The following is a 13933-nucleotide window of genomic DNA, read 5'->3' on the forward strand; positions in this document are numbered from 1 at the left end:
GTTTGGTTTGGTTTGGTACAGACTGTCCTCAAACTTAAGATATTCTCCTTCCTCAGCCTCCTGAGTGCTGAGATTGGATGTTTGCTGTGATGAACTCACTGCCATTTTACTTTGCAGTTCCCAGGTGATGCTGACTTTCATTTGTTCATTGTTCCTTTGCCTTTGTTTATTGTGTCTGTGCTGTTGCGGTCTTCTGATTATTTTGTTGTTGCTGCTGCTGTTTTGAGACAGGGTCTTCCCATGTAGCCCTGGATGTCAAGAACTTGCTGTGTAGACCAGGCTAGTTTTTAACTAACAGAGACATTGCTGCCTTTGCCTCCCGAGTGTTGAGACTAAAGCCACCACTCTGCAATAGTAATATATATATTTTTAATTTCAAATCCCAGTTGTTGGTTGCTGGCATGCATGAGCTTGTATGTATTAACATATCTCCTTGCTATTATAACTTATCAATTCCAGGAACATTTTTGTTAGTTGAGGCTGGTCTTCACTACTTTGTGAGTTCTTGTCCTGTCTCCTAACAATATCTTCTCTGGCTCAGTGGTCTTCTCTGCCCTCGCCCTACTGAGTCTCTTTCTGCGCCAGCTGCCTTCTCTTCTCCAATCCTGTCAATCTCCCATTCAATCTGGTTTCTCTGCTGGCTTTTTTATATCCTCTCCTGTTCCCAAAGAAGGTCATAGGGTCAAGCAGTTCTAAGAACTTTCAAAGGCCAGTTGCTAGCAACTGGGGATCCTTTAAACAAGATAATAAAAAAACAAGATAAATCACATTATAGTTATTTCAGATTTTCTACACAGATAAATCAAAGCTGTGTACAAAAATAATCATTTGCCAAATCCAAATCCTTTGTATTTCTTCTTATTTTAATGTGTTGGCTAGAACTCCCCGTAAGTGCTGTGTTGAAAACCAATGGTAAGAAGGGCCATCCTTGCCTGCCTCCCTCCCTCTCTCCCTTTCCCTCCCCCCCCCGCACCCCCCCCCCCCCGTCTTTCTTTCTTCCTTTTTGTTTTGAGACAGGGTTTCTCTGTATAGCCTTGGATGGATGTTCTAGAACTATGTAGACCAGGCCCCTAACTCACAGAAATCCACCCGGATACCTTTTGTCTTTGATCCCAACACTCAGAGGCAGAGACAGAGGCAGCCAAAGCTCTGCGGTCTCATATAATGTTGGGGACCTGGGCTGGTGGTCAGTGTTACAGTTCAAGCTTAGCATGCCCGAGGGCTTGGGTTAATGTAACCACTGGCTTTTCCACCCATGACCCACTTCCTAAATCACGGCTCGGATGTTATTTATTTATGAATCAATGCCTAATTCTTAAGCTAGGCTTGTACCCCAGCTAGCTCAATTCTCCTGTTTATAACATTCTGTGTCAGCCATGCGGCTGGTTACCTTGATTCACATTCATATGTCCAATTTCCTCAGCTAATCTTCCTGCCTGAAGACCAAAGTTCTCCCTCTTCCTCTGTCTCTCCGTCTCTGTCTCTCTCTGTCTCTGTCTGTGTCTCTCTGTCTCTGTCTCTCTCTCTCTGCTGGATATCCCACCTTCTAATCCTGCCTCAGTTTGTTGGCCATCAGATTTTGTTTGTTTTTGTTTTTTGGACATGTGATTATCCCTACACAGTGCTCGAGAGATGATCCCTACAGGTTAAACTCTCAGCACTCCAGGAAAGAAATGAATTATGAATTATTCTCTATGCTTCTGAAAGGAATCAGGAAATTACCACAATTCCTTCTTAAACTCTTGATAGAATTCAATAGCAACTCTGTCTATACCCGAAGCTTTCTGTTTTAAATGGTTATTACCGATTTAATTTCTTTTTTTTTTTTCCTTTTTGTTTTTTGGTGGGGGGGGGAGGCTCATAAAACATAAGGGCATAATATTGTTCATAATGTGTATGATCCTTTCCTATGTCCATAGGATCTCTAGAGATACCTATTTTTCATTTCTGCTATTAATCATTTCAATCATCTTTCTTTTTTATCTTGGCTTGACTAAAAACTGCTATTTTTACTGATCTTTTCAAAACACTGGTAGATTTAAAAAAAAAAAAAGAGTGTAGATTCTTGTTGGTTTTCCCAATTTTTCCTTTTCTGCTTCACTGCTTTCTGATCACGTGCTCCCGTCTGCTTGTTGAGACAGAGCTTGCTGTGTAGTCCCACTGTGGTCAAGGATGGCCTTGAGCTCCTGACCTTCCTGCCTCTACCTCCCAAGTGTGTCGGGGGAGGGGGTGTGGCGGGCGGGCAGGCGAGCAGAGGTGTGAGCACATGTGCAGCACCTGCACAGATGTGGCTGGTTCTTCTCTCTTGCTCACCCTAGGCTTCATCTGTTCAGTTATTTATTCTGATCTCTCGTTTACACACCCACTCACTGCTGTCCATTCCCGTGAGCACTCCTTTTGCTGTATTACACAAATTTTGATAAGTTCTGTTCCTACTTGATTCAAAATCGTTTTGCATTTCCCTTGTGGTTCCTTCTTTGACCTGTGTACTCGTAGAAGTGTTTTGGTTAATCTCCTGGTGTCTTAGACTTTGCCAGGTATCTTTTTTGTATTTGATTTCTTTCATAGTTCTAGAAGATTGTCTGAGATCACGCCTTGTATGGTTTCTCGCTGATGTTTGTTAAGGTGTGTGTTTAATGGTCCTGTCTCCTGCTCAATGTGTCCATTTCTGAGGGAGTCGAGTCACAAACTTAGGATTCTCTGGCCTCAGTCTCCCAGGTAGCTGGGATTATAGCCATGTAGCACAAACTTGTTTTTTTTTTTTTTTAAATTAACATGCGAGTGTATGAATGTTTTCTCCTGAATGCATATCTGCGCACCAATTTCCTGGTGCCTGTGGAGGTCAGAAGAAAGCATTAGATCCTTTGGCACTGGCATTATAGATGGTTGTGAGCCACCATGTGGATTCTGGGAATTGAACCAGGGTCTTTTGCAAAGCAACCTTAATTGCTGAGCCATCTCTCAGCCCAGCCCCTTGGTTTGTAATCTTTGAACTTTTAACCTCTATGTAGTATGTGTGTGTGTACATGCATGCAGGTCAGAGGTCAATATCAGGTATCTTTTATTACTCTCCATTTTATTCATTCATTCTTATTCATTCATTCATTCATTTTTGGGACAATGTCTCTCACTAAACTCAGAGCTCACCTATTCAGCAAACCTTGGAGATTGTCCTATCTTTGCATTCCTAGGTTGCTGGTACCATTCCCAACTTTCTATGAGGGGGCTAGAAGTCTGAAGTCAGCAAGCACTTTATTGATCGATCTAGACTCTTGTTTTTAGATGTATTTCATTTTATGGGAATGAGTGATTTATCTACATGTATGTATGTGCACCTCATCTGGTTCCTGTGAAGGTCAGAAGAGGGCACTGGATCCCCTGAAACTGGAATCGTGAATGGTTGTGAGCCCCCACTTGGGTGCTGAGAACCCAACCTAAGAGCAGCAAGTGCCTTCCCTGCTGAGCTAACTCTCCAGCCCCCATCTGGCCTCTTAAGCTTTTTTTTTTTTTTTTTTTTAAAGATTTATTTATTTTATATATGTGAGTACACTGTAGCTGCTTTCAGACACACCAGAAGAGGGTATCAGATCCCATTATAGATGGCTGTGAGCCACCATGTGGTTGCTGGGAACTGAACTCAGGACCCCTGGAAGAGTAAGCAATCAGAACTCTTAACCACTGAGCTATCTCTCCAGTCCTTAAGCTTTATTTTTATCTTGTCTTTCTATTTAATGTGAACATGTTTGTGTGTTTATCTATAGTTTTGTTTTGAGACAGGGTCTCTCTGTGTATCCCTGGCTGTTCTGGAACTCATTCTGTAGACCAAGTTGGCCTCAAACTCAGAGATCCTGAAATTAAAGGCATGTACCACTACTGCTCAGCCAAGTTTGGTTTGATTTTTGAGACTGGGATTTGGCATATAGCTATGGCTGGTCTGGTACTCATGAAAGCAAGCCTCCAACTTCCAGCAATCCTTCTGCCTCGGCATCCACAGCAACAGAATGTTTTGTCATATTTCCAAGTGGTTCTTTTTCTGCCTTTCCTTCTCTGATATTCACTGGGAAGACTTGGGTATAAATCTTTGACATGAAACTCACAGAGCACTCTGATTGGGACCCACTGAGCCTCTGGAGGCTTCTGTTACATGTAGGTCCCCCTGCCCAGTTCTGCTTTCTGTGGGTTTCTGCTCTTAAACTGTGTACTCACCTTTCTGACTGCTGGGAACAGTGGCACATACCCATAATCTCAGCTCTTAAAAAGCAGAGGCAGGAGGCTCACAAATTCAAGGCCAGCTTGAACTACATAATGAAGTCTTGTCTCAAAAAAAAAAAAAATGGATTTAAAAATTACCAGTCCTCCCTAACACACACATACTTTTATGTTAAGAGGATGGCATGGTCATGTCTAAGCTTGGTGCCACACTTGGGTCCTAGAGGTGTATTTTGTTTTGAAATCAAACTTGAAGAAAAGCTGTGGGTCAATGGGAAACATTCTTCGTCCACTGTCTTCTTTGCCTAGAACTGCAGTCACAGTGCCGGCTGGAGCCCCAGGCTCATTCCTGTGGAGTATGTACCCAGCAAACAGTTCACCCCAGACCAGTTTTTGAAAACATCCTTTTTTCCCTTCTGTGCTTCAGTTTAAATTGGCTTTTTTTCAAATTAATTAGTTTTGGGTTTGGGTTTTTTTTTTTTTTTTTTTTTTTTTTTTTTTTTTTTTTTTTTTTTTTTTTTTTTTTTTGTACAATATTCTGTTAGTCCTAACAAAAACGTAAAATCTTTATTACATTTTATTTATTTGTACATGTGTGCATACATACACACTGTGGCAGAAGTGGAGGTCGGGGCACATCTTGAAATAATTGATCTGTGAATGAGTGGAAGCATCATGTGGGTTCAGAAGTTTGAACTGAGGTTTCGGGTTAACAGCAAGCCCCTCTACCTGCTGAACCATCACGGGGCCCTGCGCCTAACAAAATTTTATTTTCAGGATTTCTATTTGATTTTTTTTTTTAAAGATCTATTTATTTAATGTATGTGAGTACATTGCAGCTGTCTTCAGACACACCAGAAGAGGGCATAGAATCCCATTACAGATGGTTGTGAGCCACCATGTGGTTGCTGTGAATTGAACTCAGGACCTCTGGAAGAGCAGACAGTGCTCTTAATCTCTGAGCCATCTCTCCAGCCCACTATCTGATTTTTTTAAAAAACAATTTGCATGTCTCCTAACAGTCTCCATGTTGTCATATAGCATATCGGTCCCAGATGATTCCTTGTTTTGTTTGTTTTTATTTTATTTTTCTCTTGAGACGGGATCTCACTATATAGTTTATATAGACCTGGAATTCTTATCTATCTAACTTAGGCTGTCTTTGAACTCATGCCAAGCAACCCATGTGCCTTAGCCTCCACAAAGCTGGGATTACAGGCATGTACCAAAGACTGTCTAGCCTAATTTTTTTTTTTAAAGATGTATTCATTTATTATATATAGTGTTCTGTCTGCATGTATGCCTGCATGCCAAGAAGAGGGCACCAGATCTCATTACAGATGGTTGTGAGCCACCATGTGGGTGCTGGGAATTGAATGCAGGACCTCTGGAAGAGCAGGCAGTGCTCTTAACCATTGAGCCATCTCTCAACCACCCCACCGACACCCACTGATTCTTTTAAAACATTTTTTGGGGGAGCTGAAGAGATGGCTCAGTGGTTAAGGGCATAACTGTTCTTTCTGAGAATTCAAGTTCAGTTCCCAGCACACATGGTAGATCACAACCACCTGCGACTCCAGCTCCAGGGCCTCTATTGGAGTCTATATTCCTGTTCATAGTCTTAATTTTTTTTAATCTTTAAAAAATGTTTAACATTTTTATTTACTATTAATATGCATGTATTTGATGGTAGGGCATGAATGAAAGACAGGACAGAGCCTAGCTCTCTTCCCCCGATGTGGGTTCCAGAAACCACTGTGACCCCCAGGCTTGCTGAACCATCTTCATGGTCTAGAATATTTGTCATAGATATTTTATTAATTTCTTTAAGATTTCTTTTTATGTATAAGTGTTTTGCTTGCGTGTACATGCATGCCTGATGCCTGCAGAGGTTGGAAGATGGTGTCGGATCCCCTAACTGGAGTTACAGATGGTTGTGATCTACCATGTGGGTGCTGGGAATTGAACCTGGGTTCTCTATGGGAGCACCCAGGGCTCTTAAGCACCGAGCCACCTCTCCAGCCCCTGTCATGGATGTTTTAAATACCTTGTCTCCTACTTACAACACCACGTTAGCAATGGGCCTGTTTCTGTTGACTGGTCTTTCTCTTGCGTGCTCATCTTGTTTCTTGTTTTTTTTTTTCACACGGCTTTTTCTCAGATGCTTTATTGGATGAGAGGGGCACAGTCTGGGGAACTCCATTTGGTTATTTTCTTGAGAAGTGCTGAGAGCCCCAGGACACCTACCATACGCATGGGTCACCCAATTCTTTCAGACATTTACCTTTATAACAGAAAGTCCATTTTGGTTTTGTTCTTGGTTCTAAGAAAACTCCGTAGCCCTGGCCTGTGTTCTTTCTGTAAAGGCCTGTCTTTCTGCAGTTTCATGAGAAAGCATTGGGTATTTCCAAATTCTCTGTCCTTTGTGATAGGAAGTTCTTGAAATCTATGCTCAATCCTACCAACTGTTGTCTTCTCCCTGGGTTCCTTGCACACTGCCCTCCCCACAGACTGAACTCAGTGTTTCACAGGTGTGAGGCAATCATTCTACACCATCATCACACCCAGGTCTCTGTTAGTCTTTCTCCCTCACATAGGCCCCCTCTTCCACCTCCTGCTCCCTTCCCTTTTTCTGTTCCCTTTTCCCTTCCTTTTTTCCCTTCCCCCTTCTTCCCTTCCCCTTCTTCCCTTCCCCCTTCTTCCCTTCCCCTTCTTCCCTTCCCCCTTCTTCCCTTCCCCTTCTTCCCTTCCCCCTTCTTCCCTTCCCCCTTCTTCCCTTCCCCCTTCTTCCCTCCCCCCTTCTTCCCGTCCCCCTTCTTCCCTTCCCCCTTCTTCCCTTCCCCTTCTTCCCTTCCCCCTTCTTCCCTCCCTTCCCTCCTTCCCTTTCCTCCTTCCCTTCCCTTTCCTCCTTCCCTTCCTTTCCCCCTTCTTCCCTTCCCCTTTCTTCCCTTCCCCCTTCTTCCCTTCCCTCCTTCCCTCCTTCCCTTCCCTCCTTCCCTTCCCTTCCCTCCCCTCCCTCCCTCCCCTCCTCTCCTCCCCTCTCCTCTTCTCCTCCCTTTCTCTCCTCCCCCTCCCCTCCCCTTCCCTTCCCTTCTCTTCCCTTCCTTACTTCTGTCTCTGACTTCTTTCAGGGAGAACCTGGCCCCAAAGGAGACCCTGGTGAGAAGAGCCACTGGGTAAGCTACAGACCTGCACCCACCTCCCCTCCTCCTGCCCTGCCTCCACCTGCCTCCTCTGCCCTGCCCTCCCCTCCTCCTGCCCTGCCTCCACCTGCCTCCTCTGCCCTGCCCTGCCTCTTCCTGCCCTCCTTCTGCCTCCCTCTGCCCTCCCCTGCCCTTCTTGCTCAGTAAAGAATTCTCTCACCAGTAGACCCTGGGATGAGGGTGTCCTACTCACATACTTACAGAAGCCCTGCCCCCACACCCTCCCAACACTCCCCTCCAGCAGACCCCACCCATGCTCTCTCTGTCTCTGCCTCTGTCTTCACCCACTTACCCTCTGTAGCCTCGCCAGGCTGTTGGGCAGTTTAGGTGACCCAGGGCAGACCCCTTTTCCACTTCCATGGTCTCTCCTGTCAAAGGTTTTGACTTTGTCCTGTTGACCACAAAAGAACGGGAAATGTGAAGAAAGCATCCACCTAAAACAGAAAGGGGACCTTAGGCAAGTCATGGGACAAAAAAAAGGGTACACAAGGGATTCATGGGATAAAGGACTGGGAACTTAGAAACCAACAGACATACAGGGAATCCAGGAAGCTTGGAAAGGGAAATCTTGAAACCATTATGTATATGTTACATGGTTAATGAGGCCAGGAGACCTAACTCTGCTCTACCCAAAAGATCTGTAATAGGTACCATCACATACTATAAGTGATCCACTGGGGAAGCCTAGAAACTGTCATATGCAGAGAGAACCATAGAGACTGAAATAAAGTGATCTAGACACTACCATACAAAGGAAGCTGAACAATAGAAAGGCCTAGAAACTGTCACATGCAGAGCTGACACTGAATAAATGGGAGGAGAGACCTAGAAACCATGTACGCAGAAATCTCAAGATTTCAAGGACCTCACTGGGAACCGTCAAGATCAATAGAAATAACTAATGAACAGGTTTGGAGCCTAGGAATCTACTCTGCTTAAAGACAGAGAAGGAAGCCTAGAACGTACCATGCCCTGAAGACTTGGGTGCCCACACTTGGCAACCATTGCTAACATGGGAAGCACTTGGAAAATAGGTAGGGTGGGCGTAAACATCCCTACAAGACAGACAGCCTGGGTCCCCTTTAGAAGCTAGCATCATGGCTTCCCTTCTGCCCTTCCTGAGCACCATGGGTGAGGGTGTGGCCAGCATTAGCCTCCAACCTTGTCTTGTCTGTTTGTGGTCATGGAGCCAGTGATGGATACAGCCGTGGTAGTCCTCACCCTGCACGAGTCCACCTCTGTGACCCCATGACTTCCAGGGGCCCTGCTACCTCTCCCAGATGTTTGCTTCCCAACCCCCTCCCCCCATCCTCACCGGTCCACTCAATGTGGTTCCTGGCCTTTGACAGTGTCAATGTGGACCCGGCTATGTGCAGGGAGACCCATGTGAACAGCTCTCTCCCTCCTCTAGGCCCCTCACTCTCCCAGAGACCTGGGATGAGAAAATGGGTTTTTCACACATCCCAGAAGTTATGGGAAAAACCAGGTCACTACAGATCTAGGCTACGAATCTCTTATCCAGCATGGGGAGCCTGAGGCCACCCCAGGTCAGACCTTGAACCCAGGACTAGCTATGGGAGGGACTCCCAAGAGGTAGCAGGACCCCTACTGCCCACCTTCTTCCTTTCATTACCTGCACTTCTACTCCTGCTTGCTGCCTGGGAGAGGGTTCGCTGGGTAGGAGATGCATGCAACTTCTGGGCTGAGGGACCAGCTCTGTTAGAGATAGGTAGGGATCCTGGTACAGTGGGAACATCTTGCAGACACATTTCACCTACCAGTGCCCCCTAGAGGTAGAGAGGTAGTGCAGCTTTCAGAGCCTCTTGCCAAGTTTAGCTGTAGCTCAGCAGTGTCACCACGTGGTCATAGTCATGTACTGCAGGAGCTGAGTGACTGGCCTGAGTTATGAGGGAAGCGAGCCTTCATCCCTTCTTTAGACAAGGAAACCAAGGACGAGCTCTGCAGAGCAAACTGGTAGCACTAAAAGTGAGACACAAAGTGAAACAGGCTAAGACAGAGGAGCTAGAGAATCCACTACAGTTCCCTAAGCATAGCTCTGTATGCCAGGCTCAGGGCTGGGCAGTACAGAGAGGCAGTCTGCAGACACAGGCCCCAGGAGGAGTCACCATCAGGTAAAACACTATGGTCAGCAGCCACAGGACAAAAGGAACTTAGGTGTGGTGGGGGTGTCTGTACCAATAGTATATTGGTGATGAAAGAGACCTAATCAGTCATGGTATTCAGACAGAGAAGTGGGGGCAGTGATGTGTTTATAAAGAGATAAAGGGAATATGTTCTGTGGGTGTGTGGAGAGGTATGGAGGAAGGGGATATCTCAGCAGGCCCATGCTGAGGCATCTCTTCCCCCTGAGAGACCAGTCACACACTGGTATAATATTGAATAGAGTTTATTCAGGGAATGGAGAGGGGAGCCAGGAGGGTAGTAGAGGCAGAGAGAGAGAAAGAGAGAGAGAGAGAAGAAGAAGAAGAAGAAGAAGAAGAAGAAGAAGAAGAAGAGGAGGAGGAGGAGGAGGAGGAGGAGGAGGAGGAGGAGGAGGAGGAGGAGGAAGAGGAGGAAGAGGAGGAAGAGAAGAGACGAGGCCGGCCATGACCACATGGAGAGAGGGAGAAGGGAAGGGGAGGGGTGAGGGGACAGAGGGATCAAGAGAGCAAGAGCAAAAGATCAAGAGGGAGAGGAGGGGGCAAGCAGCCCCTTTTATAATGGGCTAGGCCTACCTAGCTGTTGCCAGGTAACTGTAGGGGTAGAGTTTAGACAGAATGCTAACAGGCAGCATGTAAAAGGGGGCCTGGGATATATCTGGAGTAGCGAGTACTCAGGGTAGCAGCTTGGCAGGCAAGAAGTGAGAGAGGATAGAGGCTTTCAGAAATTCTAAGGCCACATTAAGAAATTCCTATTTGGTGGACCTGGGGCGTCATTTTAAGAAATGCTAAACTGGGAACCAGGAATGGTGGCTCACACTTGGAATCCCAGCATGCAGATGCCTGAGGCAGAAAGATTGCTGCAAGTTCAAAGCAGACCTGGGCTTCAGAGTGAGATACTGAAGGATCTCAAAAACTTAAGAATTTTTTTTTAAATTAAAGAATGTGAGGGGCCGGGCAGTGGTGGCGCACGCCTTTAACCCCAGCACTTGGGAGGCAGAGGTAGGCGGATTTCTGAGTTCGAGGCCAGCCTGGTCTACCGAGTGAGTTCCAGGACAGCCAAGGCTACACAAAGAATGTGAGGAATGGTATGGTCAGGGTTTTGTTCCCATAGGATGTTTCTGAACGCCAATTTGGAGAGTGGATCGGAGACAGAAAAGAACTTTAGAAGGCTGTGGACATCCTAATCAGAGGCCAGGCACCTTTAAGTGGGAGCATAGACCGGCAGCAAGGTAGACAGTGGTCAGTGGAATCAGGGGACCTTGGGTGCTGCCTTGGCTGTGAAGGCAGAGCTGGGGCTGGTATATAAACCCATAATCCCAGCTGCTCAGGAGGCTGAGACAAAAGGATCACAGGTTCAAGGCCAGCCTGGACAAGTTAGTGAGCTCTTGTCAGAGAATATACTGAGAATATATAATATTCAATGTCAATAAAAAGGGAGGGAGCTGGGATAAATCTCAGTGGTAGAGAAGCTGTCTGGCATGTGCGAGGCATTCTCTTCACTACCATACCCAAGAAACACAAACAAAGAGATAGCTCAGTGGTTAAGGATGCTTACTGAGGATGTGAGTTTGATTCCTGTTACTCACGTGGCAGCCCACAGCGATCTGTAAGTCTAGTCTCAAGAGGGCTTCTGGCCTCAGTGGACACTGCTCACACATGGTGCACAAACATACATGCAAGCACAGATGCAATACACATAAGAATAAATAAAAATCTTAGCCAAGATCTGAGCAAGGTTCCCACACAGCAGTTTGTGGCAGTTCTGGTGTCTTAGCCTAGAGTGTGCTTCCTGCTCCTCTCACTGGTGGTCTTGTGAATGTCCTAGATCTTCCACCTGTTCTTCCCGAGGAGACAAAGCTAAACATTCTGAGTAGTGCTTGCTGGGACCAGATGCCCTTTGGTTGTACCTCATTGGCCCATTGTCCATGCTGGGAATGGCTTCATAGTGTTTTTAAAGATTGATCTTTTAGAATGTTTTAAGACTTCTTTTTAATTATGTGCATATCTGTAAAAGTGTGTATCACATGTGTGTTGGTACCTAAAGAGGCCAAGAGAGGGCGACAGACTCCCTAGACCTGGAGTTACAGGTGATTGTGAGCTGTCCAAAATGGGTACTGGGACCCAAACTTGGGCCCTTTGTAAGAGCAGCAAGTGCTTTCAGCCATTGAGCCATTTCTCTAGCCCTTAAACTAACTCTCTTTTCTCTCTTCTCTCTCCTCTCTTCTTTCTTTCTTCTCTCTCTCTCTCTCTCTCTCTCTCTCTCACACACACACACACTCTGTGTGTGTTATACCTGTGTGTATGCATGTGTGTGGTTATGTGTGCATGTGTTGTTCCCTTGTTATTAAATCTGGGAGCTCACCATCTTCCAGCTAGGCTAGCAGCCAACAAATCTTGCCTTTTTCTATACCTGCCCAGTGCTAGGGTTACCTGCAACAGGTATTTTTTTGTTTTGTTTTTTGTTTTTGTGTTTTTATTTGTTTGTTTTGAAAGGGGGTTTCTCTATGTAGCTTCTCTGTGTTTCTCTGGCTGTCCTAAAACTCTCTCTGTAGATCAGGCTGGCCTCAAACTCATAGAAATCCACCTGTCTCTGCCTTCCAAGTGCTGAGATTAAAGGTGTGTGCCACCAACCCCTGAGCTTGGGTGGCTTTTACATGAATTCTGAAGCTCTGAATTCAGGCCCCTTGTTCTCACTAACCAAGTGCTCTTCCCACTGAACCACGTCCCCAGCCCCGGGATCATCCATTTTCACAACCTGTTCCCGTGACACCAGAAGAGGGATTACTTTGGCATGTGACCTGTAGTAACCCCAGTACCCCAGGCTGAAGTGGCAGTTCAGTGGAGCAAGAATAGCTCCATCTTTATTTATGATATTAATAGAACAGCTGGAGCATAAGGAGTAGCCCGGGGAGATGAACACTCGGTTGGTATGGTGGGAGTCCTCTCAGTTGTTTAGATATTCTTGTGGAGAGCCACTGCTTCAGAGTGTTGGATGGTGGGCCAAGTTTAGGGGCTCATGTCTGGAATTCCAGCCCATGGGAGTCTGAGGCAGAACTATGGTGAGGTTGAGGCTAACCTGGGTCACATTGTATCTCAAAGAAAAAAAAATGGGGAGAAGGAGCTGGAGAGATAGCAGAGGTGAGGACCAGAGTTTACATTCCAGGATCCACATAAATTTTGGGTGGGCATGGCAGCCTATCCCAAATTCCAGAGCTTGGAGGGCAGAAACGGGATTGCCAGAGCAAACTCTGGGTTCAATTGAGGGACCGTGCCTCAAGAAATAAGGTGGAGGAAAAACTCGGATGTCACTTCCAGCCTCCAGGTCTATGTACATGTGTGCGTGCATACACATGTGAGCACACGTATACACACCCATACACATACACCACATACCACACACCAGGTCCAGGTACATGTGTGCATGCATACACATGTGAGCACACATATACAAACCTATACACAACACACATGACACACCACAAATGAGGTGGGGGAGATGGCTCCGTGGATAAGAGCACTTTCTGTACAAACAAGAGGCCCTGAGTTCTGATCCCTAGCGCCTACATAGAAGTCAGGCATGGCATGTATGCCTGCAATGCTAGCATCGAGGATTAGAGACAAGTGGGGCTCGATAGCCAGCCAGACTAGCTGAAACTGTACATGTTGGGCACACCTTAAGACTCTGTCTCAAAAAGTAAGAAAGCAGTGGAGAGGCCTGGGAGGCGGCTCAGGGGGAGAAGGCACTTGACACAAGTGTGAGTTCAAGCTCTAGGACCCAACCCACGTGATGTGAAGAAAGAGCCAGTGCATTCAATTCGTTCTCTGATGTCCACACTCATGTTGTAGCCACAATGTGCATGCTATGGCATGATCAGGCTTCTACACACACACACACACACACACACACACGTGTTCATGTGCATATATAACTGCACATGTATGTGTACCACACACACACACATAAGGAGATGTGTGTTTGCATCCCTTCACTTGCCCTACACTAAGTGCCAAGAGACTTCTAGATGCTGTCAGATGTGGGGTAGTTGTCACAAACATCTTGGTGTCTGTCGGAAAATATACCAACAATCTAGAAGTTGTTTAGGAAGGGGATGTGTGTTGGGCAAGACCTTGTTTTGGGGAAAGAAAGGACAAACTGGGAGAAAGTCCAAGAGAGCTCTCTAAATGAGCCTCCGTTTGGGGAAAGTGGAGAGCCTTAGGCCTGGGAGGCCTTAAAGGAGCTTGGTGAACCCACCGCCACAGCCCTGGGAGTACACTGGTGCCTTCAGCTGCCGCTGAGAGGAGCTGGGCTGAGCGTGCTCACCACGGTGGGTCAGAGTATGAAGCTGGTATGGTCTTGGC

General features: G+C 46.2%; 1 protein-coding gene across 4 annotated transcripts in view; it reads left to right on the forward strand.

The window, feature by feature from the left end:
• Emid1 (EMI domain containing 1) overlaps positions 1 to 13933 on the forward strand; it is a 48251-nt gene that overhangs the window by 28857 nt on the left and 5461 nt on the right. For all 4 annotated transcript variants that reach the window (XR_013111774.1, XM_034508753.2, XM_034508756.2 and 1 more), the window contains exon 13: positions 7341 to 7385. Coding sequence is in view for 3 of the 4 variants with exons in the window: in XM_034508753.2 (XP_034364644.1) it covers positions 7341 to 7385 (45 nt within the window). In the remaining variant the exon portion in view is untranslated. The remainder of the gene's footprint in view (positions 1 to 7340; positions 7386 to 13933) is intronic.

The sequence above is a fragment of the Arvicanthis niloticus genome, chromosome 7, assembly GCF_011762505.2.
Source record: "Arvicanthis niloticus isolate mArvNil1 chromosome 7, mArvNil1.pat.X, whole genome shotgun sequence".
NCBI lineage: Eukaryota > Metazoa > Chordata > Mammalia > Rodentia > Muridae > Arvicanthis > Arvicanthis niloticus.